Source organism: Simochromis diagramma, unplaced genomic scaffold (genome assembly GCF_900408965.1).
Source record: "Simochromis diagramma unplaced genomic scaffold, fSimDia1.1 OVJJ01000293.1, whole genome shotgun sequence".
Taxonomy (NCBI): domain Eukaryota; kingdom Metazoa; phylum Chordata; class Actinopteri; order Cichliformes; family Cichlidae; genus Simochromis; species Simochromis diagramma.
This window is the reverse complement of record NW_024386801.1, coordinates 10,917,076-10,939,759: the sequence shown is the minus strand read 5'-3', so window position 1 is coordinate 10,939,759 and position 22,684 is coordinate 10,917,076. Positions and strand designations below refer to the sequence as shown.

The 22,684-nt window shown below is 40.2% G+C and overlaps 2 protein-coding genes and 1 long non-coding RNA gene across 3 annotated transcripts in view; 1 reads left to right on the top strand and 2 right to left on the bottom strand.

Annotated features, from left to right (window-relative positions):
* The window catches only part of LOC120729836, a 58,647-nt gene extending 52,666 nt beyond the window's left edge, over positions 1-5,981 (top strand). Inside the window, exon 5 of the long non-coding RNA XR_005695006.1 lies at positions 4,859-5,981. This is a non-coding gene — a long non-coding RNA (uncharacterized LOC120729836). The remainder of the gene's footprint in view (positions 1-4,858) is intronic.
* A 1,440-nt stretch (positions 5,982-7,421) lies between these two features.
* On the bottom strand, positions 7,422-11,564 carry anxa2a (annexin A2a). Its single transcript, XM_040025759.1, has 13 exons — positions 11,442-11,564; positions 10,808-10,860; positions 10,446-10,539; positions 9,855-9,949; positions 9,633-9,746; positions 9,396-9,486; positions 9,127-9,206; positions 8,896-8,955; positions 8,612-8,705; positions 8,399-8,494; positions 8,196-8,254; positions 7,816-7,938; positions 7,422-7,713 (listed from the first exon to the last, which is right to left on the bottom strand). The coding sequence occupies exons 2-13, from the start codon at positions 10,853-10,855 to the stop codon at positions 7,654-7,656; spliced, it is 1,014 nt and encodes a 337-aa protein (XP_039881693.1). The 5' UTR covers positions 10,856-10,860; positions 11,442-11,564; the 3' UTR covers positions 7,422-7,653.
* A 175-nt stretch (positions 11,565-11,739) lies between these two features.
* Positions 11,740-21,522, bottom strand: ice2 (interactor of little elongator complex ELL subunit 2). Its single transcript, XM_040025747.1, has 16 exons — positions 21,373-21,522; positions 19,951-20,052; positions 19,503-19,854; positions 19,270-19,389; positions 19,033-19,167; positions 18,692-18,808; positions 18,176-18,335; positions 17,258-17,439; positions 16,386-17,166; positions 16,115-16,284; positions 15,905-16,034; positions 14,737-14,821; positions 14,487-14,537; positions 12,538-12,781; positions 12,006-12,067; positions 11,740-11,924 (listed from the first exon to the last, which is right to left on the bottom strand). Exons 1-16 carry the CDS (start codon positions 21,384-21,386, stop codon positions 11,882-11,884), a joined length of 2,748 nt encoding a protein of 915 aa, XP_039881681.1. The 5' UTR covers positions 21,387-21,522; the 3' UTR covers positions 11,740-11,881.
* Positions 21,523-22,684: the final 1,162 nt, after the last annotated feature.

Genomic DNA, 22,684 nt, shown 5'->3' with positions numbered 1-22,684 from the left:
TTTCTGTGTATTCTAATTAGACTAACCGGGCCACAGTCTGAGGACGAGGACACATACACCCGAGGACTTTGATGAAATCTGAGGTGTCAAGTAGACATGAAGGGACCACATCACTTGTGCCCTTCACTTTTTCGGTCTTGCATTTATGCTGAATACTGCAAAAGAGCCTCCTCATAGGGATCCTCTGCTTTTGTGGTGCGTGCTATGTGATTGATTATTTAGAGGAAAGCTCCACAACTCAAATCAGTGTGGAGCCAGCAAATAAAGTCAAATAACGAGGGAGAGTGCAGGTCTGAGGGAGGGAAAGATCTCAAGATGTTTTTGAAGCAAGTCAGAGTAGCCAAAGGCGAGCAGATCTTCACGCTTTCATATCTCCCCCTTTTTAATATTTCTCCCCATTTTAATGATGTGCTTCCTGTCCTTGAGTAAAGTTCTTCATAGCCAGTCTTTTTTGCCAGAAAGGATTTTTTTTCTCTTTGAAATAAAATGTAAGTATATATTTAGTCTCCTAGTTTAGAGGCTTACAGGCCGAGGCAGATATTCAAATTTGTGCTTTCAGGACTACGCCATCGCCAAAATGTTAACAATATTTTAATAAACAGTGTAAGTTCTGTGCTTAAGCTCTGCTGGAGGAATGTGAACCTTCAGTTTGTAAATTAACAAAAATAATCACATTGGCAAAAAAAAAAAAAAAAAAAGGTTTTTAAGGACTTTTCCAGTCATCTGCGTGTTACAAAGAGATCCCACTTATAGCATGTGAAAATAAACAGACGGGACTCAGTGTGCGCATGCATAAGGTTGCATAAAGGAACGTGTAGGCTTTGCATGAAGAAAAATCAAATATTGATGATGATAGTGGAGAAAAACAATGAAAAACCAAAGCAGCAGACGGCTGTCATTACAACAGCTCTAAGTGTTTGAGGCCGGGATATCAAAGCCATTCCTTTGATATAAGCAGACTCACAAAGATCAGCTCTCCTTAAAACCCAGCTATAATGAAGGCATCTCATCACACTCTGTCCATGACAAGCCAGAGCCGCCTTGTACTTCCAGTCTCGAACCCTCAGGCCAGCTGAATATACCTGCATCTCTTTTTCTCCTCAACTAAAAAGGGGTAAAAGCTGGAATACGACATTTCTTAGTCTGTATTAGGCAGTGGAGCTAACTAGGGCCCGTGATGTGGAAATCATAAAATGTGCGAGACTGCACCTTTGAAATACAAAAGACCACGGGTTTAAAAAGGGCACATTATAATAACCTGAGTATACTGAAGGCGTCAACTGTAGAGAAAGAGCGAGGGGTAAAAAAGCCAGGCTTCATATTATTTTACAAAAAATAATACAATAAACTAAAATAAATACAATCCAGAGAGGTTTGTATCATCTTTAGATTTTCTGTTACTAAATACTGCTCATAGATATGCTTAAAACTGATTTTTAAAAAAGATCATCATCTTTTTCTTTAGTCATACTGCCAGCATCTTGTTTATGCTCATTCCAGAAACAATTATATTTACAGTTGTAGTTCGCAGAGTTACAATAAAACGTTTAACAGCATATTGTTCTGCAACTTTTCCAGCAAAAACGTTAAAAGAAAAATATGTATAGAACAGCCCCCACCCCTCTTCCCCAGTCTTGAGGCAGAGATAGCCACTGAAAAAGTGCTGGTTCAGTCTCCTTCTGTCTCTGGGCATAGCTTTGATCAGTCCCACCTCAAGACTTATCCTGGAGGGAACCGTGCACTTCTATTCTCCATGGCTAATCATACTTCCTGTCTTTGTCTTTATGTGCTTTAGACAAGCGTCAGATAGAAGCACAGGAACAGATTTGCCCCGAAAACCTGGAGAATAAAGCCTCTGGTTGTGCTGCAGCTCATCTTTTCCAGCAGATTTCCTCATGAATATTTCCACAGTTTTTGGAGTGGTGGATTTCAACCCATTGCTGCTTTGAAAAAAGGGCTGCTTTTGAGAGACAGGGAAAGTCTTTCAGAGTTAAAGACGCGAGAGTATATGTACTGTATGTCACCTGACTTTAGCGTATTTTTAGCTGTACCTACAGTTGGTTGACAGAAGACATCAAGGCCAGGGGCTTATATCCTGCTTGCTGTACAGCGCAGACACGATTTTCACAGAGCCTTGCCAAATGTGAGATGAGACCAAGGAGCGAAATAGTTAACAAAATAATTTCACATGCACAGCATATTCTTTGGGCTCGGGCGATATCGCTCTGCCTGCCACCAGTGGCACTTTTCACCAAGAAACCTGCTTTGTGTGTTTCGTGCAACTACAGAAAAGACCATTTATGCCAGGAGCCAAAAAAGAAGAAAAAGAAATAGACAAAAATCCCCTTTTCTTTTTTTCGGGGGGAAGCTGAAGGCTATGAAAACCATCCTGTGTTCTATTTTTGAACTGATTTCCATTTCCATGGCCACCTGAGGGAGGTCAGGCTGGTCCAGCCAACTTCCTCACAGGGACAAGGACTAACGGTGACAGGGACACAAACCATGTTCCATCCGTTCCAACACCCACGCCACTCATTATTCTCACTGGCACCATCAGGACTTTCACATGGATATAGAAATTAATCGCCATGAAGAAACAGAAAACAACAAAAAATCCCTTCTCCTTTTACTTCTTTCTTGGTGTTTTTCTTCTGCTTCAAAGCCTGTAAGTCTCTGCTGTGCCTTAGGGTTAATTAACATGATCCAAACAGTGAATGATCAGAGAGAATGGGAAATCTCCAAAGGTTAAGTGTCACATGGGAAGCGTGTTGTCAGAAGACAAGGAGGTAGGCAGGTTCTTTTTTTTTCTTCTTCTTCTTCTTCTTTTTTTTCTGCTCCACGTTCAAAATCAAATGAGAGAGCAGAGCTGCTGCAGAGGGAAGAAATTTGTAGACACCTTTCCAAAACTTTGCATTTCTCCTGTCAGAAGGGCAGAGCTTCACAGTCTGGCTTCAAACAATATCTGTAAATCCGTGACATTTTGATGAACAAAAGAACTCTGCAGGTTTCACCAACTTGTTCACCTTTCTGTATATCATTATCGTTCGCTTTAGAGAAGTACACACAACACAGTTTCATAATGTGATAAGCAAAAGATTTTATTATTTTTTTTGGGGGGGGGGGGGGGGGGGGCACATCCATCACAGAGTTAATCACTCCTTTTTAAAGACCTACTCATTGAGATTGAGTCTCCTCTTAGTATCACCACAGGGGGAAAAAAGAGAAAATGACTTCATGATCCACAGATATCCTGGATAGCATGTCTTGCAGGTGAAACTGTATGATTTCTCTCTGTAATAATTAACATGGGCCCCTCTTCTCTCCCTGTGGCTTGTCGCTGACATTTGGTTCATGCTTGAGTGTCTGCCTAGCTGATTTCAATCTCTTGCATGAAGGTGAGCCTGTGTTTGTGTATGCGCGCATGTGTGTGTGTGTAAGTGTGCTTGGGGTCCAGCGGCCAGTCTGACAAGGACATTAAAGACAGGACTTGCCTTCAGCAGATGGGATTAAGCATCATGACAATATGGATTAGAGACCCCCTCGGTCAGTCTCAAACCTCCAGCAGGTTAGAAAGTTGAAAGCCAAACGCTGAAACACAAACGAGTCTCGTCAGTGTGTTTGTGCTCTTGCAAAACCGCATTATGTAAAGGGTCGTATCTCACTCGCCGCTGAATAGATATTTGACAATTCCGAAAATTTATCACACGGATCTTTATACATTTTGACTGCGGTGACACGCCGTATTGATTTACGCCACGCTCGCGGGATGAAAACACCTCAGAATGGTCACCTCGCCCACCGCCGCAACAGGCCTTATTTAACATTATTACATTATGTATGCAAGCTTGAGTATGGATAATGGATGAATCTAAAGCAAAGCAGTTTAATTACCCACCATCATTCTGTCTCACCTAACTGCGGAAGCACACATCTTATTAGCCACGGTGTAAATAAACATTAATATGCCACCCTGATAAAGACTGTCCTCCTCCTTGCAGTTCTTTGTATATTATTATCATTGCTGCAAAGTACACACAAACTGATCCAGTGGCATGTGCAAACAACGGAAGAGATACTGAAGCCGGGGCCAGACTATTACAACCACTTCACAGAAAATTATCATTAGTGCATCTGGCTTGAGGCCACCCAGCCTCATCAAATGATTAAACCGTACAAGGAGTATTTTTACACGGATCTTGCGCAATTGCATGATATAAAACAGGAGCTTGCGCGTGCGTTATTTTTGTCAAAGAGGTGATCAAATCAGGCGGTTAACAACACTGTAGGCAAGGAGCGCTCTTTGTCAGAAAATTTCTTGCTGCGTTCTTGGCAGACCAGGGAGTGGCAGGACAGGCAGAGGAATGACGGACGTCTCCTTGGGCCAACCTGGGACGCGACGGTATGAATATATAGCATGCAGGTTAACTAGCCACCGGGTATTTTGATCCTTTCAGCACATAGCAACAGAGAGAAAGCTTCAAGCAAAGAGGAAACTCAGCATACAGTCCAGCTCTGAGCATCAAACACTGCTGATCTAATAAACTGCAGTATGTGAAATACCAGTTATCCCTCGGGGCGAGCTTTTTAACAAACTAGATTGTGACTTGTACCACACATAATTGATACAAGAAGTAATTATTAGGAAAGAAATGGGTTTTTTTCTACTTTACAAGTAGTTACTGTATCAAACATGCTGAACTGAAGCAGCAGCATCCCAGTTTGCTTCAAGTTTAACCTTATTAAGATTATTTTTTGGCTTCTCAAAATGACAGAAGCTGAACTCTTCAAAGACATAAAATGCAGTGCATGTACACAAAGCTCTTTTATAAACTTCTCCATATGTCTTTCGTGTCTGTAGATGGTCTGACTGGAGCCAAAACCCGAGAGGAGACAGGCCTTATTCTGCTCTCTTATGTTGTTTCAATCACCAGTCGACTGTACAAAGGAAGCAGCCTGATGGCATGACGAGTGCACAGCGCTCATCTGCCTGTGCTGTTGTCTCAGTTTGAGCCTCATAAAAGGAAGCGGGCCTGACGATGCCAGAGGCAGGGGATCCAGCTCTACGGTCTGAGCCGAGAAACATCAGCAGAGCGCCATTCTTTAGAAGGAGATGTCCTTCAGAGTGGTGCCAACTCTCCCTGGGGCAGCAGCATGAGACACAGCCTCTTATTTACCATATACAGGATCTCTGCGTGCCCTTAATGAGCCAGGATATTCAGCATCACAGAGACAAAGGCCGCGCTTTCACTGAAGAAGCTGTGGTTTTGCTGAATTAAATAATGATAATTACGAAAATATTAATCAAACTCGGGCTCTCACGGCTCTGTGGATGTGTTGAGGGAGCCCGGTCTTCCAGCTTAGCCTGTAGGAGTTCTGATTTAAAGTATGCCCGCGACCTATAGAGCTGCAGGCAAACGTGCAGACACACGCAAACACACACAGATGCACACAATTAAAATCAAACCCTGGTGGCCCCCTACTCTATAATTAAACACCCTTTGGTGCTCTGCACAAAAATACTAAGCCAGGTTCAGATGTGTCAAGGAGAGAGGAGTGAAGGCAAGCGTGAAGAAGCTGTCGGTACCTTACACTGGAAGTTCTGTTTAATGCAATTAATTAATAAAAAGCACAAACTAATACCTTCCCGGTGTGCAGTTGGTATGTCTGGCGGGGCAGCAGCAGCTATACAGCTGTACTGTGAAACTTTAATGCCGCTGGATGCCTAAAGCGATTGCCCGGGCCTTTTCTCTCAGGTGGGGGTGTGGGGCGGATGGGCGGGTGCAGGGCTTTTTCCACATATTCGATCAAACTAACAAAAGTGTTTGAAAGGAGAAGAAGAAAAGGATTTTTGTGTGACCTTTAAAGACACTGAGGTACAGGTGCCTGACAGGATCCATATCAGGATCCAACTGGCAAAAAAACCCCTCCTCACACAGCTTTTTCCTAAATATAAAGTATTCCAAACTCTCTTCTGCTATTCAGATGTTATTAGGTGATTATATGGTATTATTCTTCACCTTTTAGACTTCAGAGTGCTTGTCATTTGGCTCTAGTTGTTATGGTAATGTGAGGTATTCCATCTCCTTCCCAGCATGCTCTGTTTGACATTCATGGGGTTAAAGTCCCCTGAATGATGAAGTGCCAGTGTTTGGGACAGTAAATTGCATCGTTTCAATTGAGAAGAGAGTTCCCCTTGGGTTTGCTGGAGGTCCCAACGGGCTGGCCTTGAACAGAACAGCATGTTGTACATCCATATAAAAAAAGTGAAAAATATGGTGGTACTTTTCCCTTTATGATGCAGAGATTAATCTGTCACTGTATGCGTGCATAAATCTCACTCACTCCTTTGCAAAATACTGTTTTATCTTACTTTATGCTATATTTTATTTTTTTATTGCTCATAAACACAAACCATCACAAAGGGCTAATGTTCTCATCAATATTATTACAAAATGACCATAAATCTGACGCCTTGTTAAAATTTGAAGCCGTTTCTCTTCTCAGCCATTCAACCACTGAAAATATTTGACAGAAGCATTATTTTATCAGGCGGTTTCTCCCACAGTAACAGATGGGCTTCTATCATATTTGAGCCACAGCACGCCGCTTTATTTTCGCAAGATTATTGCACTTTCCTTCCGATCTTTTCCTCATCACTGTGTTCAGCAGCACTGAACTTGCCTTTTGGGGCTATTTTTTTTCCTTATACTTCAGTAGAAATGCCTTGACAACACTGTGGTGGTTATTTCATCCTGAGAGACCACAAACTAAACAGCAGAAACACGTTGTATAGACACTTGTTTAGTGGTATGCAAATCATCTTGGCCGGAGGTAAAATTAACATTTTCAATTAAAATATTAGCACCAAACAAACACAGAAAAACACACTAATGATTAAATCATCTTGATGGAATCTCATAGTGGAAACCGAAGCTTGTTTCTTGTAATTCTTTATCTGAAAACACGCAGCACTGCTCACACTGTACATTAATGTTTTTATGGTCGTGAATCTTTATGTTTGCAAATGAGGTTTGCCATCGAATGTCTGAATTGGAAGAAAATGTATACAGTATTTTTTTTTTTATATTCAAAGCTCGGAAATGTATTTTCATTTCTTGTGCAGACAAAATGTTTTTTGTCATTTTCATTTCCTTTCACATATTTATAAAATGCCCAATAATTAAGAATAAGGATAATAATGGTGGGTAAAAAGGTTGCTGTTAAAAAAATATTTTGTCATATATCTTTTTTTTTTTTTTTTTTTAACATATCTGCATTCCTTCTGCAGATATAGGCAATGTAAGGCCCAGAGACAGAGGGGCAGAGCTTTCTGCAGCTGCTTTTACCGTTTACATATATCGCCCTCTGGTGGCGATTCATGTAAACATCCACATAAAGCAACACTGAGGCAAAAAAAAGAGCAATGTTCAAACAAAGCAACTTTATTTCCGTTTTGGTATAACAAACAAACCTTGACACAGACTCTTCATGTATGAAATACAAAAAAAAGACAAAAAAAAATCTCTCCTTAAATGTTGCATTCAAATGCAAATCCAGAAAACATGAGATGAGCTTAGGTGGGCTCCAGCTGATATTCAAAGCGCAGCTTTCCAGCTATGGATAAACAGGCTCTTTTGCATCTGATGACTCTTTTTATTGCCCTGGTCCACAGAGGCCAAGCAGTACCTTCTGGTAGTCTCCCTTGGTATGTTCCTGGAGAAGGAACAGAAACAGCAAGTCAGACATGCTGCATGACAGAACAAGCTTTACTGTAAATCACTCATAGACCAGAGGCAGGTTAGAAAATTCACTTGCCATAATAGTCTGTTGCAGAGATTGCCCAAAGCAGGACTTGTATTCAGAGCAGATTTTTCTCAGGTCCACCTCACAGCGTGACACAATAATTCTGGTCACCATCTTCTCTTTGGCCCCTTTACTCTGAGGAAACGAGCACAAGTCAGCACTTAAGTTGCACACGCTCCAAACTTAACTGCAGCAGCTGATGCAACACTGTTGTAAGATAACTTTTGTCAACTTTGGATTCTCTGTGTTCCTGCAGCTAAATTACACTTTCACAAGCAGATGTATTTCTTACATCTGCTGGATTTAAAAAAAAACAAAAAAACAAAAAAAACAGTCTAGCCCTCAAAATAGCCACATCTCAAGAAAAAGGAAAAGAACAGTAGTGCGAGTACCTTCATGGCTTCATTGAGTCTTTTGGCAAAGTACAGCTGTTTGTTTTCAAAGCACTGAACTGGAACAAATAAAAAGAACAAATATTAACAGGAGTACATCTTACATTCTGCAGATATGTTTCTTATCACTTTGGAAGGAATTCTTAAACCAAAACTGGGGAGTTGTCGTTCATTCATAATCTAAATGCACTGCTAAAGTGTACCTAGCACCAGGAAGGATGTTTGCAAGTCTCCTTTAACTTCCTTCACAATGCTCTCCTGCATGTCGTAGGGGCTGTAACTCTTGTACTTCTGAAATACTAAGACACAGAAGAAAAAAATCTTTGAGTGGTGTAATGGGTCCATTTCACAACTTGCAACAGAGGATCACAAATCCACATGTATTAATAGTGCTCTTAGTAAAAAGGATAGGGCACCTTTTTGGAGGTGGGGTACACTTCTCTCAGACATAATGGAGATCCAGGTCGCCACATCAGTCCCTTTAATTTTTATTCCAGCATCATAGAGAGCCTAGGCATGAGGAAATATCCTTAAACAGTGCCAGAATTTAGCTTGTGGCACAGAAAAGAGCCGTTCATGGACAACGAAAAAAATTCATTCGTGTCTAATTATTCTATATTAATTATTCTATTATTCTATACATGACGGGAATATAAGACCCAAACAAAAATCTGTTTAATTCAAAAGGCAAACAACTTACTCTGGCATCTTCATCAATCTTTTCATAGTCTGTAATAGAGGACGGTTCAGCTCTCTTGGTCTGCAGCAAAATAAACAACATTCAGGTCATTTTCACAAGCAACTGCTGAAAAGTCATTTTTACAGGTTATATTTGGCACCAAATGCCTGCATGGATGTAATTATGAAAGTTTCTTTTAATTTGTCACCTATATGTATGTAAATCTTAAGGAACAATGCAGCTACGTCTCACCTGCACAAGAGCCAATAGTAACTTAGCGAAGTTTCCAGAAGTATCTCCAGCCACATCTTTGTCCAGTTCCTTTTTGAACACTATAAAAATTAGATTTTCACGTCGGGGATTTAGCCATCTCTTGAAACCAGAGTAGTCACATAACTTGATTTATGACCGATTAAGACATGATATGATATGTAATACAACAAGAACAATGCATAGTAAATGAAAAGCACGCAACCTCAACTGTAATCTAAACTTTACACAGGATTTCAAAGCATACTTACATTCCTTGTAGACCTTCTTGATTTCTACCAGCTCATCATTACTACGTGAGCACAAAATCTCAATCAGTGTTTCTTCATCAGTTCCTAATCCCTGAAAAAAGGAAAATTTTAAACGATCACACCTGAAAGCCATTTGAAGACACAAGACTAATGGCTTTTTGTTTCCAGCAGAGGGCGGTGTTGCCCTTCCACAAAATCTCCCTGCGAGAGAGAAAAAACAAGCAAACCACACTTTACCTTGATGGATGTCTTGATCTCTGAGGCATCAAACTGCGCCGTGCTCTTCATCAGTCCAAGGATTACAGTTTCCAGTGAGCCAGACAAAGCACCCTTCAGGGCTGAGATCATGTCCTATATAAATTATAACAGCATTACCTGATCATGCTTAATGTCTGGCATATTGCTGAAAAGACAAAGAATGGCGCTTTAAAGCCATGAAGGAGTTTAGGCCTGCTGTACCTTCTTTGCCCTCCTTTCATACGCAAAAGCAATCTCTCTCCTTTGGGCGTATGTCCGCTTTGTTAGGACATCAATGATGGTCTGCTCATCCACACCTGATTATACATGATTTGAACACATTAATTACACAAATGAATTAATTTTTCTAACAATACTAAGAAATCTGAGTAGGTTATGATGACAAAAGAAAGACACAATCAGTAAATCCCTACAACAACCTTTTAAAAGAAGAAGAGGGGATGGATATATACAAATATCGTGTCTGAGTAAAGGTTTAAACGCAACATGGACATACGGTGTAATTTCCTCCTATTCTTATTTGCAGAAAAACATTTTTCCACTCTGAACACATTCTTCACCACAGCACAATGGTGGGCTGTTAGGAGTGCCAGTAGCTCTCAGTCAGCAGCCAGAACACAGCTCTGCCAGCACTGGGGCGTGGACATGGAGGTGTTCCCAATGTGGTCCAAACATTTTAAGCCACGAGGGTGACTCACAAATACCAGTCACTCATCTGTTGCAAGAATTTGCAGAACCAAGCACCATTTCTTTTTCCTTTTTTTTCCCTTTTTTTGGAGAGAGAGATCTTGCCTTTGGTTTTGATGGCGGTCTCTATCCTGGCAGCATCTTTATCAGGGTCAAAGTCAGGAGCAGGTACCACAGTGGGGAACAAAGGATCCTGACCCTGAGAAGTCAAAGCAAGAAGTAAAATAACTGTTTTGTTGTTAACCTCTTAACCTCCATTAGGAAACTGGTGGCACACAAAAGGTCAGGTTGAGTGCACGAATTCAGCTAATGTCAGTTTCCCAGAGAACGTCTTTTAGCTCACCCTTAAAGCTAAATGTGGCAGGCTGCCAGTGGAGAAGTTAAACATTAAATATGCATGTAACAAAAAAAATGATAAAATAAGAGTTGCCATGATAAAGAAGAAAAAAAAGAAAGCAGAACTTTACCCCAATGTTGAGAGACAGCTGTCCCAGAAACTCTGATACCATAGCCATTTTCACTGTTGTGGGGAAGAAAAAAAAATCTCATAATCAAATCTCACTATAATCCTATCACTGACTTGCACAAGACCATGTTTATTTTGACTGGAGATGTAATCGTTTGAGAAGGTAAAGCAAGGTCTTTCTAACAAAGGCAGAGAAGTTAAATCAAGTTGTTGCTTTTTACAAAGCCGAGTCACTGCAGGGGAATTTATTCCTTTGACGAATGGTTATTTCTTTTTGACTGCTTTGCCACATTCAGAGGAGTTTCTAGTAAAAGATTTCAGACGCATTAGAAACACCGAAGTGACACGCCCTGGAAAATGTGCTGCTGCACTTCGATGTTGTAAGGCAACTGAGTTCTTTCACACGTGGACAAGGGGAAAAAACTGCTTTAAGAACCTGAAGAATTAAAACTTAACTGAAACTTAAAACAGAAGTGAGACTCTTTTATACAAACTGTGAAAATGCAAGTCATAGGTCATGATTCGTGAATGCAAAATGCCTCCTTAAAACTCCTTGAAGCTTTATGCAGTGTAAACTGAACCGTACTTCCTTTTATTCTATTAACAAACAGTTGACAAAATTCCAGCACACTTACCTGAGCTGTAAAAGCTGAGATGATGCACAGATTTGTCCTGGTGATGTTTTAATGGATTGGGTGTGGAGGCTCAACTTTTCAGAGATATGAAAAGGCTTCCCACTTCACTTCCCCTGACGGATTCCCTCCCCCTTTCTGTGGAATCATGACTCCACCCTAATCTGCTACGAGTCAGCAGCTCAGAGTTTTAGAGCTAAGTTTTCCCACACACTATTCAAAGTGACTGAAGCCTTGTGCCGTTAGGAGAAATCCTAGGTGTGTCTGATCCCAACTTCCCACAGTCAAAAACATCCGAACGTTATAAATCACTTTCAGTTTATTAACTCTTTTTCACACAAAAAGTAAACAAAATACATACAAACATACCTTTGAACAAAATTACAGGTTATATAGAATAAAAGTGCATCAGGATCCACATTTATAATTTAAGGACTTTGCTTTTATTTCTTTAGACATACATGTGCAGCTCCTCCTCCAGCTCTCCTAATGCAAATCATGAAGTTATATGACAATACATTAACAAAGGGATCTTAAAACGACTTTTGAATGAGCTTTTTCACATACGTGTTACGCTTGGCTGTACGTTTCTTCTGCTTGCACGTCTTCTTGTTGCTTCCATTGGTTTTCTGGTAGGATGGACAATAAGAGAATATGTTTATTTGTCATTTTCAGAAGGACTGAGTGCTCAAAGTTGCTTGGCTGAAAACTTGTTTTACCAAAAGCTGTTAAGTGAATAAAGAAAGCCGTTCAGCTATTTGCTATGTTAAATTTCAGACAGACCTCCAATGAATGTCTCAGAATCTAAACCAGAAAAGCCAATAACTCTTCTCAGTATTTGTCCCTGCTGTTAGTTTTAGGCTTTGCCATTAACAAATATGAGGCAGCTTCTGGTTCAACTTGTTAAAAGAGTTATTTTTGCTTTTACAAATTCTCTGGAGTGGGGGTGGGGACTTCCTAGATATTAATATAAACATAGCAACCTTTCCTCTTGTTGCTCTTTATTAACCTGGGCCACATGTCTGTTGTTGTGGAGATGTTTTTCCCCTATAATGTTTTGAATTAACAGGGTAACTGTAGCGAAAACATGAATACAAACCTTCACAATGGGTGCTGGTGGAAAGGTGCAGGGGACCCTTCCATGTTGCTGGTGGAAGGGCAGCACTACAGCTGGATCAACAGGTATCCAAGGCACAAAGCCAAAGGCCGGGGGTTGTGGAACAGAGCTGTGGGCCTGATGCAGGTCGTATCCCCCCCGATTCCCTTTTCCATGTGCTGCTTTGAGGATGGTCACAAACGGTTCCCCCGATTTATGTGCAATCAGGTATCGTCCTTCCTCTAACCTACAAAAGCAAACAAAGTCCTTGAGACTGTGTCACTCACAGAAACATGTAGTACTGCAATGATTTCTCCATTCTTGGAGGAAATGATGAAGAATGAAGCGCTGACAAAGAAGTTGACACATGTACTGAGTGTCATTGAGTAATTCTCTGATTGAGTAATTCTCCAGCGCAAACATGACGGCAGACTTGCGTCACAGTTTTAGCCCGAGGCAGCCAGAGCGAACAGTGTGAACACTTCATCGGCTTAAACAAAGCTTTACAAATCAATAGCCAACTTTCTGATAACCTGAAGGTGATGAGCAAGTTTGGGAAAAAAAAAAAAAAAAAAAACTCCTTGGGGTATAGACTTTACATTCAATTCATCAACATTTAAACAAACACTATAGAGTTTATAAAACAGGTTGCCCTCAACAGGAGCCTCGTAATCTTGCTCATCTTCTGTTGTAGCCTGCAGGTCTTGTGAAAGAAGCTCTGAGGGGGTCAATAAAGGAGCAGGAAGTCAATGATGCACTGTTCACAACATACTTCATACCGTGTACATTATAACATACCATAATAGACCCATTTCTGTATTATACTCACATATCTATATTATTGCTAATATATATTGTAATATATCTATATCACTAAAGCACTTCTGGATGGATGCAAACTGCATTTCGTTGCCCTGTACCTGTGCATGTGCAATGACAATAAAGTTGAATTCTATTCTAATTCTATTCTATTCTATTATGTTAACCAAGTCATACAGAAATTAAACCAACATATTGAAAATCAATCGACATCAACTTTTGTGTTCTTTAGTGTCAGTACTCAGGGAGGGATCCCTCACTCATGTCTGTCCCGTCTGTAACATCTGAAAATAAAATATAATAAATAATAAAAACAAAGGTCGATCAAATGGACCAATACGGCAATGCCACGATGATCCATTTGGCAAAGTAAATCCATTGGGTATCCTTGTTGGTCTTCAGACAACAATTCTGGTGGCTAAGGAACCAAATGGGACAGGAAAAAAAAAAAAAGTACTCAGGGAGGGAGGGGGGGGTCTTATTGCTCTAAAGCATGGTGGAGGCTCAGTCATGGTTTAAAGCTACATTTAAGCCAATAGTGTTAAAGATTAACAAAAGATAGAAAAGAGCTGTCAGATATTATATCCATACCATCTGGAAAGAGTCTGATTGGCAGCGGGCTTCCTTTTCCAGCATGAAAATGACCATAAACACATCGTCATTGCAGTAAAAGCTTAACTGGAGAGGAAAAACACACCATGGAACACTATCAGTCATGGATTGGCCTCCCCAGAAGCCGGGCCTCAACATTACTGAAGATGTGGGATCATGTTAACAGAGAATAAAACAAAAGACAGCCGACATTCAAAGAAGAGCTTTGAATGTCCTTCAAGAGGCCTGGAGGACGATTCCTGGAGACTGCTTAAAGAAATGACAAGAAAGTTTGCCTAAGAGTTCATCCAGGTTGTATTGAATTATAAAGGCGGTCACACCAAATATTGACTTTCAAGTGTGATAGAATTGTATAAACTCTGTTTTTGCTTTATATAATGTATCTGCATGTATGTTTGTACATTTTAATAAATCTGTGCACACACTTACAATTATCAAATAAAATTTGGGTGGAGGATCTCAATGACAACAATATACAAACAAAAATAGTAATAATATAATTTGTGTCAGCAACAACTTACCCAGTAAGTTTTTTCAGTAGGTGGTGGAGTATATTTAATGACTTGGAAAGCCTGGAAAAGAGACATCAGCAAGTTTCAGTCTGTCTGCTTTACTTGGCATCTAACAGATTCAGAGGTGATGAAAAGGCCTGGATTATCAACACTGACTGAAACTCAAGAAGACAAACTCAAAATCTTAAGTAACACAATCATTCTGAGATGATTAACTTAATCCTTTTTATCGACACACATTTGTTGAAACAACACTCACTTGAACCCACAGGAGACGTTCTGCTTCCAGTCATCAGGCAGCTTTCGCAGCAGAGCTACTTTTGATGTGTGTGCATTGATGTGCGCTACAGAGTCATGGAGACAGGGTGAAAGACAAACTGAGAGAACAACAAGAGCTAGTGTGCACATCAAGAGCTTCACTTCATCATCCGTGCTATGTCTGGTGCTCACAAAGTAATTAGTCTGTGGTGATTTGCCAGCATTGTTAACCAGCTTAGGGTGGGTGTTAAGAAATGCTCGTTGGCCCCCTCTCATCTTGATCCTTCCCTGCCTCCCACTCCAGCTGGAAAGGCCTGCATATTTCAGCAGTGTCTTCCTTCATTTGCAGAGTGTTTTAGAGCTGACAACAGCAGCCATAAATACACAATAGCAGAATGCCCCATGACAAACCACATGATAAACCACAAAGAGCCAAGTAAATAAGGAAGTCTATTAGCACCATATAATTTCAATAGCTGGGGGATATTATTTATTTCATATAGCTCAATGTTCTTACCACTAGTGGCAAAACCAGACATTATTTTGCCACACAGGCCTGTTAGCCATTCTCTTGAATGGCTACATTTACAGCAGTGAAGGTGAACATATAAAACCTGTGCCAATGTGTGTACCTTTTGTGAACTATAAAGGTGTTTAATTAATCCAATAGGCAAAAGGAACACAGTACATGCATGTCAAGATTACATGAGTCAGTTCAGTGAACCTAGCACAGACAAAAGGCGGAGTCTTTCCCCGAAGCTTGAGTCACAGATAAGCAGTACGGAGACACTGACAATGCAACTCAAGCCCAAAACAACACTTAGCTTAGCTTTGCACACTGCATTCACTGTAATAACACATGATCACATGTGGCTGTAGCTATGGCAACTAAGTAAACCTAACCATTACACAGTCAGAGGAGGACGATGAGTCATCTGAAGACTATTTCTCTGGTTTGTGGAAGGATCTGCCCCACTGATTGTATTGTGGCCTGTTTTAAGCTGTCTAAATGATACATTGGCTATTTCCTTGGCAACGAAGTTAAAAAAAGGAAAGCCAAAGGGTCCCTCCTTTAGCTCAATTTAGAACCATGTGTGGAACATAACCATCATCATTTTAATAGTATCTCAAAGCAACAAGTTTGAAAGTAACAAGGATAAAAACGTTACCCATGTAAGATACTGTGCTGGAGTGAAGCAAAGTCTCTGTCCACAAGTTGCATACCTCGCTCCTGGTTAGGCACTCAACACCATAACACAACTGGTACTCCAGCTTAGGCAAGACATGCACTGGTGTATGCTATTGGGACAGATCAAATGTCAATATTAAAAACAAATCTCATTCTGAGGATTGTGCATATACAGAATGAATGTTTATACCTGGTTTTTCCTGTTGCCTACTTTTCTCGTGTGGGTCAGCGAGACAGAGCTGCGCACCATGAGTAACAAGTCTTGCAGACTGTAGAGTTTATAAAACAGGTTGCCCTCAACAGGAGCCTCGTAATCTTGCTCATCTTCTGTTGTAGCCTGCAGGTCTTGTGAAAGAAGCTCTGAGGGGGTCAATAAAGGAGCAGAGAGTCAATGAAGCATTGCATGGTAATCACGTCACACAGAAATTAAACCACCATATTGAAAATCAATCAACACTAACTTTTATGTTCTTTAGTGTCAGCACTGAGGGATGAAGACTTGGGGGGAACCACACAGGTTTCGCCATCCTTGCTCTGGTTTCTCTCCAAAAATGAAGACACACACGGTTTAACCAGCGATGTTGGATGAGAGTGAACTGATGGCCCTGCACATCGGGTGGGCGATTTAGCAGAGCATTTGGCCATCTCGTTGGCAGACTTGAACATGGCTGTCTGCATGCGCAGGATCTCACCTAGCTGGTCCCCAGAGTCCTTTGCTCTTTTGGTTTGCCATCTGGCCCTTGTAACTCTTTGAGGGGAAGACATCTCTGAACTTTCAGGAGTGGACTCAGAAGCAGGAACAACTGGAGGGTCTGCAGAGCACGTTACAGTTTGAGGTTTACTTTGTTTTGGGACAGTGTTCACTGGAGAAATCGAGTCATCAATGACCAGTTTCTCATCATCCGAGTCTCCAGTAAAAGCTTGGTCTTCATCACTCTGCAGGGCAGGGTCTTGTCTTGCTTGTTCAGCCCCCGGTTGAATGTGCTCACTCAAAACCTGCTGAGCTGGCTCTGACACAGAGTCGTTAGTTTTTATTGAGGAGCTGCTCATCTCTTCACTGAATGTTTTAATCTTTTTTGAAAGTGGGGACCCTATATCTTTTTTACTTTTAATATATCCACCCTGTTCATCTGGGATCTTCTTACACTTTGACGTCTCTCCAAATGTCTCCAGGTCGGTGAGATCCACCTCAAAATCCAGACCACTGTTTTCCAGAGAAACTACGCTTCTCTGGGAAATTTCCTATGTCAGAAACAGAAGAAGAAGAATTGCTCTAATGAAATAAGACCAGATAACACCACCACTACCACAGTTAATTTACACATAAACATACCTGTGAGGGGTTCTGCTTATTTACAGGAAGCTCTGTCATCAAATGGAACACATTTTTACTTCCATTCTTCTTGATGGACCGCTTCAAACTCTCTTCGTGATAGATATGACTCCTTTCTCTCACTGTCATTTCAGTCTTCAGGAGCGGCGAGTCTATATACACAGTCTTCTTCTGATTACCGACTGTGAATAAGAATAAAAAGGGCCACGTGAAACAGTACCACCGTCAGGCCATATAACATCAATACACACAATAGCTACCTAATGCCTAGTTTATGGTCACCACATTGGCTGTGCTGTGCACCAACTGTGACGTCATCACAGACTTGTTGCAAGAAGCAAAGACATTTTTGCCAGTTTTTGCCAGGAAGTGTCATCTTTTCAAGCTGTTACAGCAATGTTGTTACAGATTGTTCGAATTTGTGAGCTCCTGTACTGACATTTCAGTGAAATGGAAGTAAAGACTGGCACGCGCACAAGGCTACAAAACTACAAAAGGTGCACAGCAAGCTAAAATGACGCTAAAGTGATGCGTGCCAGCAGTTGTGACGTCACTTTTGCAGCACACCACACTTCATGAAGGTGACAACAGTGAGCATCAATGAGGTATTAGATACTCTATGTGTCTCATAAACATATCATTTATTTCTCACTTTTAAAAAATGTGAACATGTCTTCTGCTCTTTTCTTTTTTGGTAATCCTATGAAGCTCAATTCTGCAGCATGTTTTTGTTAGTTCATAATATGCCCTATATTCTTCAAAACAGAATTTAATTTAAAACCTGTTAAGTAAGTTTAAAAAGGGTAATCTATATTTTTTTCTCGCTTCACCATGATAGCACATTTTTAATTGCTGGAAGTAAAACTTAAACTGGCTCTAATTAACTTCCAGTACGACAGCATGTGATGTGTGCTGTACCTTTTCCTTGGTTTAATTTGACCCAAACAGGCAGTTCCCATTGCTCCACAAATTCAGGGCCATGGTTGTCCAGCAGCCTGACCAAGGCATCTCGAGTCAAACAAACATGAGGCTCATAACAAGCACAGAGCTTCTCAGCATTCCCATCACCACTGACAGTCTGGAGAGGGAGGGGAAAAAACAAAACACACACATAAAAAAATATATATATATATCACACTACCAGAACACGAGAAAATCTTCTGTATCAGTCAAACAAACACAGGTGGATACACAACTTTCTACAGTTAAACAGGGTTTGACATTAACATGTGTGACCTGGCATCTTTCAGAAAAATGCAATAAGGTCTAATTTTGCTGAGCAAGACATGAACACCCTCTGGTGTCTTTGGTGAAAACTGCAAGAGGCGAAAGAGAATTTCAACAGACCCGAGGTCATGAATCTCATTCTAACAGTAAAACGTGTCTGTGGCTTACTTTGATGGAGCAATTACAAAAAGTGAGACAATTGCTTACAGCATGCATGTCCTTAGCCTTTTTAGCTGGAGGATTCTCTGATGAAACACTCTGATAATCCCATGCAAGTTGTGCATCAGCAGGCACTATCTTGTGGTCTGTAATATTCACACTGCCCTGGAGAAATAAAGGGAAGAAATATGGTAATAGAGAAACTTAATCAACAGCAAAAAAACTGATTCTGCAATTCCACACTTGAAGCTGAGAAGGTATCAAAGTGATGATTTCATTTTTTTTTAAACAAGGGGAAAAAAAGACATTTTAATTTCTGAACAACTAAATTATATAAGGCTGTAGTCTGATACTGCTGAGACTGAAAAGCAGCTGCAGATGTACATTACCATATTCAGCAGCTGTTTTTCAAAGGTCAGCGCCAGCCCTGGATCGAATGTCCCTCCTGTTAAACTGGTCAGCTCGTGGATCTGGTAGAACTGGGGAAGCGTCCTAATGCATTCCAAACAGCTCCTTAAAAATTCCTTAAAAACAACAAAGAAAAAACAATTAGGGTTTGTGTTTCATTGCTTATGAACTAAACCACATAAAGCTAACGAGAGGTGCAACTGATGGAGTATCAGTACCTCTGAATATTGCATAGCTCCTTGTGGTATGAAATTGTAGTCATCAGCACACATTCTAGCCACATCTTGGAGGTAGCTATTGAAGTGCATCACTTCATTGTTCACTCGTGCCTTTAAGACCTGGAAAAAACAAGCAAACAAAAAAATCAGGGTCTTTTTTTTCCCCAAGTAATGGAATTACAACTACCAGGACTAAGCTCCCATTAAGAGCATTAAGATGCAAATGCTGATACCTCTGGAGGATCCTTGGTTTTCTTATTCATTAAAAAACCAAGAAATGTCTCCTGTTGTTTGCTAGAAATGTTGGACAGGCAGGGATAAGGGAGCCTGGGCTCGGGAAAGGGAGCATCTTTCTTAATCTGCTTCTGCTCTGCTCCTGATTTTTTGGTATCCTCAAAGTCTCCTGTTCTTTCAACGGCTTTGTCTGCACTTAGATCCTCACTATCACAGCTGTCCCAGCAGGATGCTTGGCTGCTGATGCAACTGTTGTCTTTAAACTCTGCAGCTTCATTTGTGGAAGGAGAGCGGGAGACTTTTGCAGCCCCATCACCACACTCCTGTTTGGCTTTGGCATTCTCTACAGGACTTGAAGAAGGAGAATGAAAACACGAGTCGAATAAACAGATAGTGTAAATGCACTTGAAATTATAGTTTACTTTAACTGTTAATTTAATGGCATACCCTCGGAGAAAGGCCCACAGTTCTCTGATATTAGGTGCAAGGGAATATTTGTCATAAACATCTCTGGAAAAGAAAGGTCCTTCAGGAACTGGGTGGTCTTCCCTTCAATTTAAAATGAAAAAATAAAAGATATTAGAGACCCTATGTTGTTATTAAACGTTAAAGTGCCAAACGTTTCTAGAATTTAACTGGTGTTTTTATATTGCTGTTGTATATTATACAACAGCATGCTGTGTATATTATACAATTACTCTTTTACTCTGCAATTTTAAAAAAATATTGATTACTACGGTAGATAAACTTGTTTATGTAAGACAAAAAGAAATAAAAAAGCCACCTGACAGATAATTAACAAAAGTATAAATATTCAATATTCACTTTAAAAAAAGTATTTTATAAATAAAATTTACTGACTATGGGGGGGAAAACACCTTCTGAAGTTATTTTCTTAAAGGTTTGACTTAGTGTCGCAATTTCAAGGTATCTGACTCAAAGTTTCGAAAAAAATACCCCAACTTCATATTTAACTTATGGATGTGTTTTTTTTAATCCCAGTGATAATAATAGCAATATCACAATATATCCAAAAAATGTAATATATACACAATTTGATTTCATTTTTCAGTTACTTTAATAAACGAAATATTAAAATATATTTTAATGCACTATTTTTTTGCACAAATATAATCCTAATTCTGGTATAAGTCTTATTATTATCAAATCAACGTTTCCGCCAAACAGAGAGTAAACAAAGTGAAACACGTGTTTCTCTGAGAGAAATGTTGCGCAGCTGTTCTCAGGTGCAACTTCCTGTTTTCCCTTTCAAAATATAAAAGCTGTTTTGTTGTTGTTATAATGAATTCTTGAACAGAACTGATTATAAATTTAAAAAAAATTAAAAAAAATATTAAAGTTGTAACGTCAGGTACAAACAATACAAAATCTAGTGTTTAGCTAACGGTATCATCATACTGGAAAAATGAGCGAGAAAAACGAAATAATATAGAAACAACATTATTTTTTAACTGGTAAAACAACATTTATTTAGATTTATTTAAAAAAAAAAATGGTGGAAGTGTCTAACAGTTCTCTAACTTCCCGTCTTATTTAAGCAGCTTGACAGACAGCTAGCCAAGGATAAATAACATGGTGCAGCCTCGTTTTGTAAGCACATGTTTCGGCTCCTGTTCGGAGTTAAACAGTAAAGGTTTTACTCCTAAGGTAGCCACTAAATGGGATTTGAGTCCATATAAATAACGTTAAGTCAACGCCGCACAAAGCGTAAGTGAGCTCTCTCAACTCCTGTTAGCCAGCATGTGCTAATCCTTACTTGATGTAGCGAGCGTACTTAGCTCAAGCTGACAAATAATATCCACAAGGATTCAAAGGACAGAAACCAGTGGCAGTGATAATGCTACGTACCATGTGAGCTCCATGGTGGTCTGTGACAGCGGTCCACAGGAAAAACTGCACTACTGTCTGTTAACTTTAGTGTTATCTGGCTAACACACGTTTGTTGAGCGACAGTATTCGTCTTGGTAAAATGCTGCTGACATTAACCGCTCTGTGTGCATTGCTGCCCCCTAACGGATGGTAACTATTAATCAATCGATTTTATTATTTTTGTGTGTGTGTGTGTGTATTTGGTTACAAATAAGATGACATTTCTTTGCAGCTTTGCTTTAGTGCTCGGTAACAGTTTCCCTGCCCATCTATGAAAGAGAAAAATACACTTGAATGTGTGTTCACGCCAACAGCCTAAAACATCTCCATGGTGTCTGTTTACAAATAACTCTCCTTACTTTGAATTAAGGAAGACCTTTTTTCAGCAAAGTGAGGGGAAAAGAGCATGCTGTATTCTAATTTTGCTACAAGCAGGTAATTCCCTTCATGTAATAATAATGTCCAAAGAACCTTTGCTGTCCAGTTCTGAGCCCCGTCTCTGTGTGGTTTCTGAGACTGCTGTTAGTTGCTATCTTGGGGTCTGTAAAATCTTATTATATCTGGAGATACGAGTCCCAGCTCTAGTACAGATAATTATAGGGAGACCTATCTGGATCTCTTGCTCATATCCACAGCGGTCTCAGGCATTAACCTGAATGCAGCTTACATGCTCCACTACTCTGCTGAGGTGTATAAAAACTAAGATCAAAAACACCAAAAGTAATAGCACTATTTAACATTTGACAAACTTAAACCCTTCTATTGGTCTTTTCTAAAATCAAGAGACTCGCTTTTTCCATTGAACTCTGGCGTCCATATAGATATTTTGTTGCCCGAGGAACCACCTTTAGCAGCAATAACTTGAAGAAATCATTTTCTGTATGACTATCAGTCTCGTATCATTGTTGAAGGATTTCTGCTCACTCTTCTTTACAAAATTGCTTCAGTTCATTGATTTGCAGGCAAAGCTGTTAATGTCCCATTTGCAATGCCTTGATTAATTTATTTTTACAGCCTTTCTGGTGTAGACCTGCTGCTGTTCTTGGGGTCATTGTCTTCTTGCCATCCCCAACTTCAGCAATCAGACAGATTACCTCATATTTTAGAATACTGCTCAGTACACTATACAGAGGAGTTCATGGTTCCCAGGTCCTGTGGCTGCAGAACAAGCCCTAATTATCAGGACTCCACCACCGTGCATGACTGCTAGTATGAGGTGTTGGTGCTGATATGCTGCAAAAGTGATGCTGTGCATGGCCAAACATCTCCGCTTTGATCTTGTCTGTCCAGA

Coding starts and splice junctions, on each gene's coding strand:
- anxa2a (XM_040025759.1), bottom strand. CDS start 10,855: ATGGCTATGGTATCAGAGTTTCTGGGACAGCTGTCTCTCAACATTGGG. Junction 10,540..10,807: donor AGCTGTCTCTCAACATTGGG/GTAAAGTTCTGC, acceptor TTGACTTCTCAG/GGTCAGGATCCTTTGTTCCC. Junction 7,939..8,195: donor GACTCAATGAAGCCATGAAG/GTACTCGCACTA, acceptor TCGTTTCCTCAG/AGTAAAGGGGCCAAAGAGAA.
- ice2 (XM_040025747.1), bottom strand. Junction 19,855..19,950: donor CTGTGGGCCTTTCTCCGAGG/GTATGCCATTAA, acceptor TCCTTCTTCAAG/TCCTGTAGAGAATGCCAAAG. Junction 19,390..19,502: donor AAACCAAGGATCCTCCAGAG/GTATCAGCATTT, acceptor TGTTTTTTCCAG/GTCTTAAAGGCACGAGTGAA.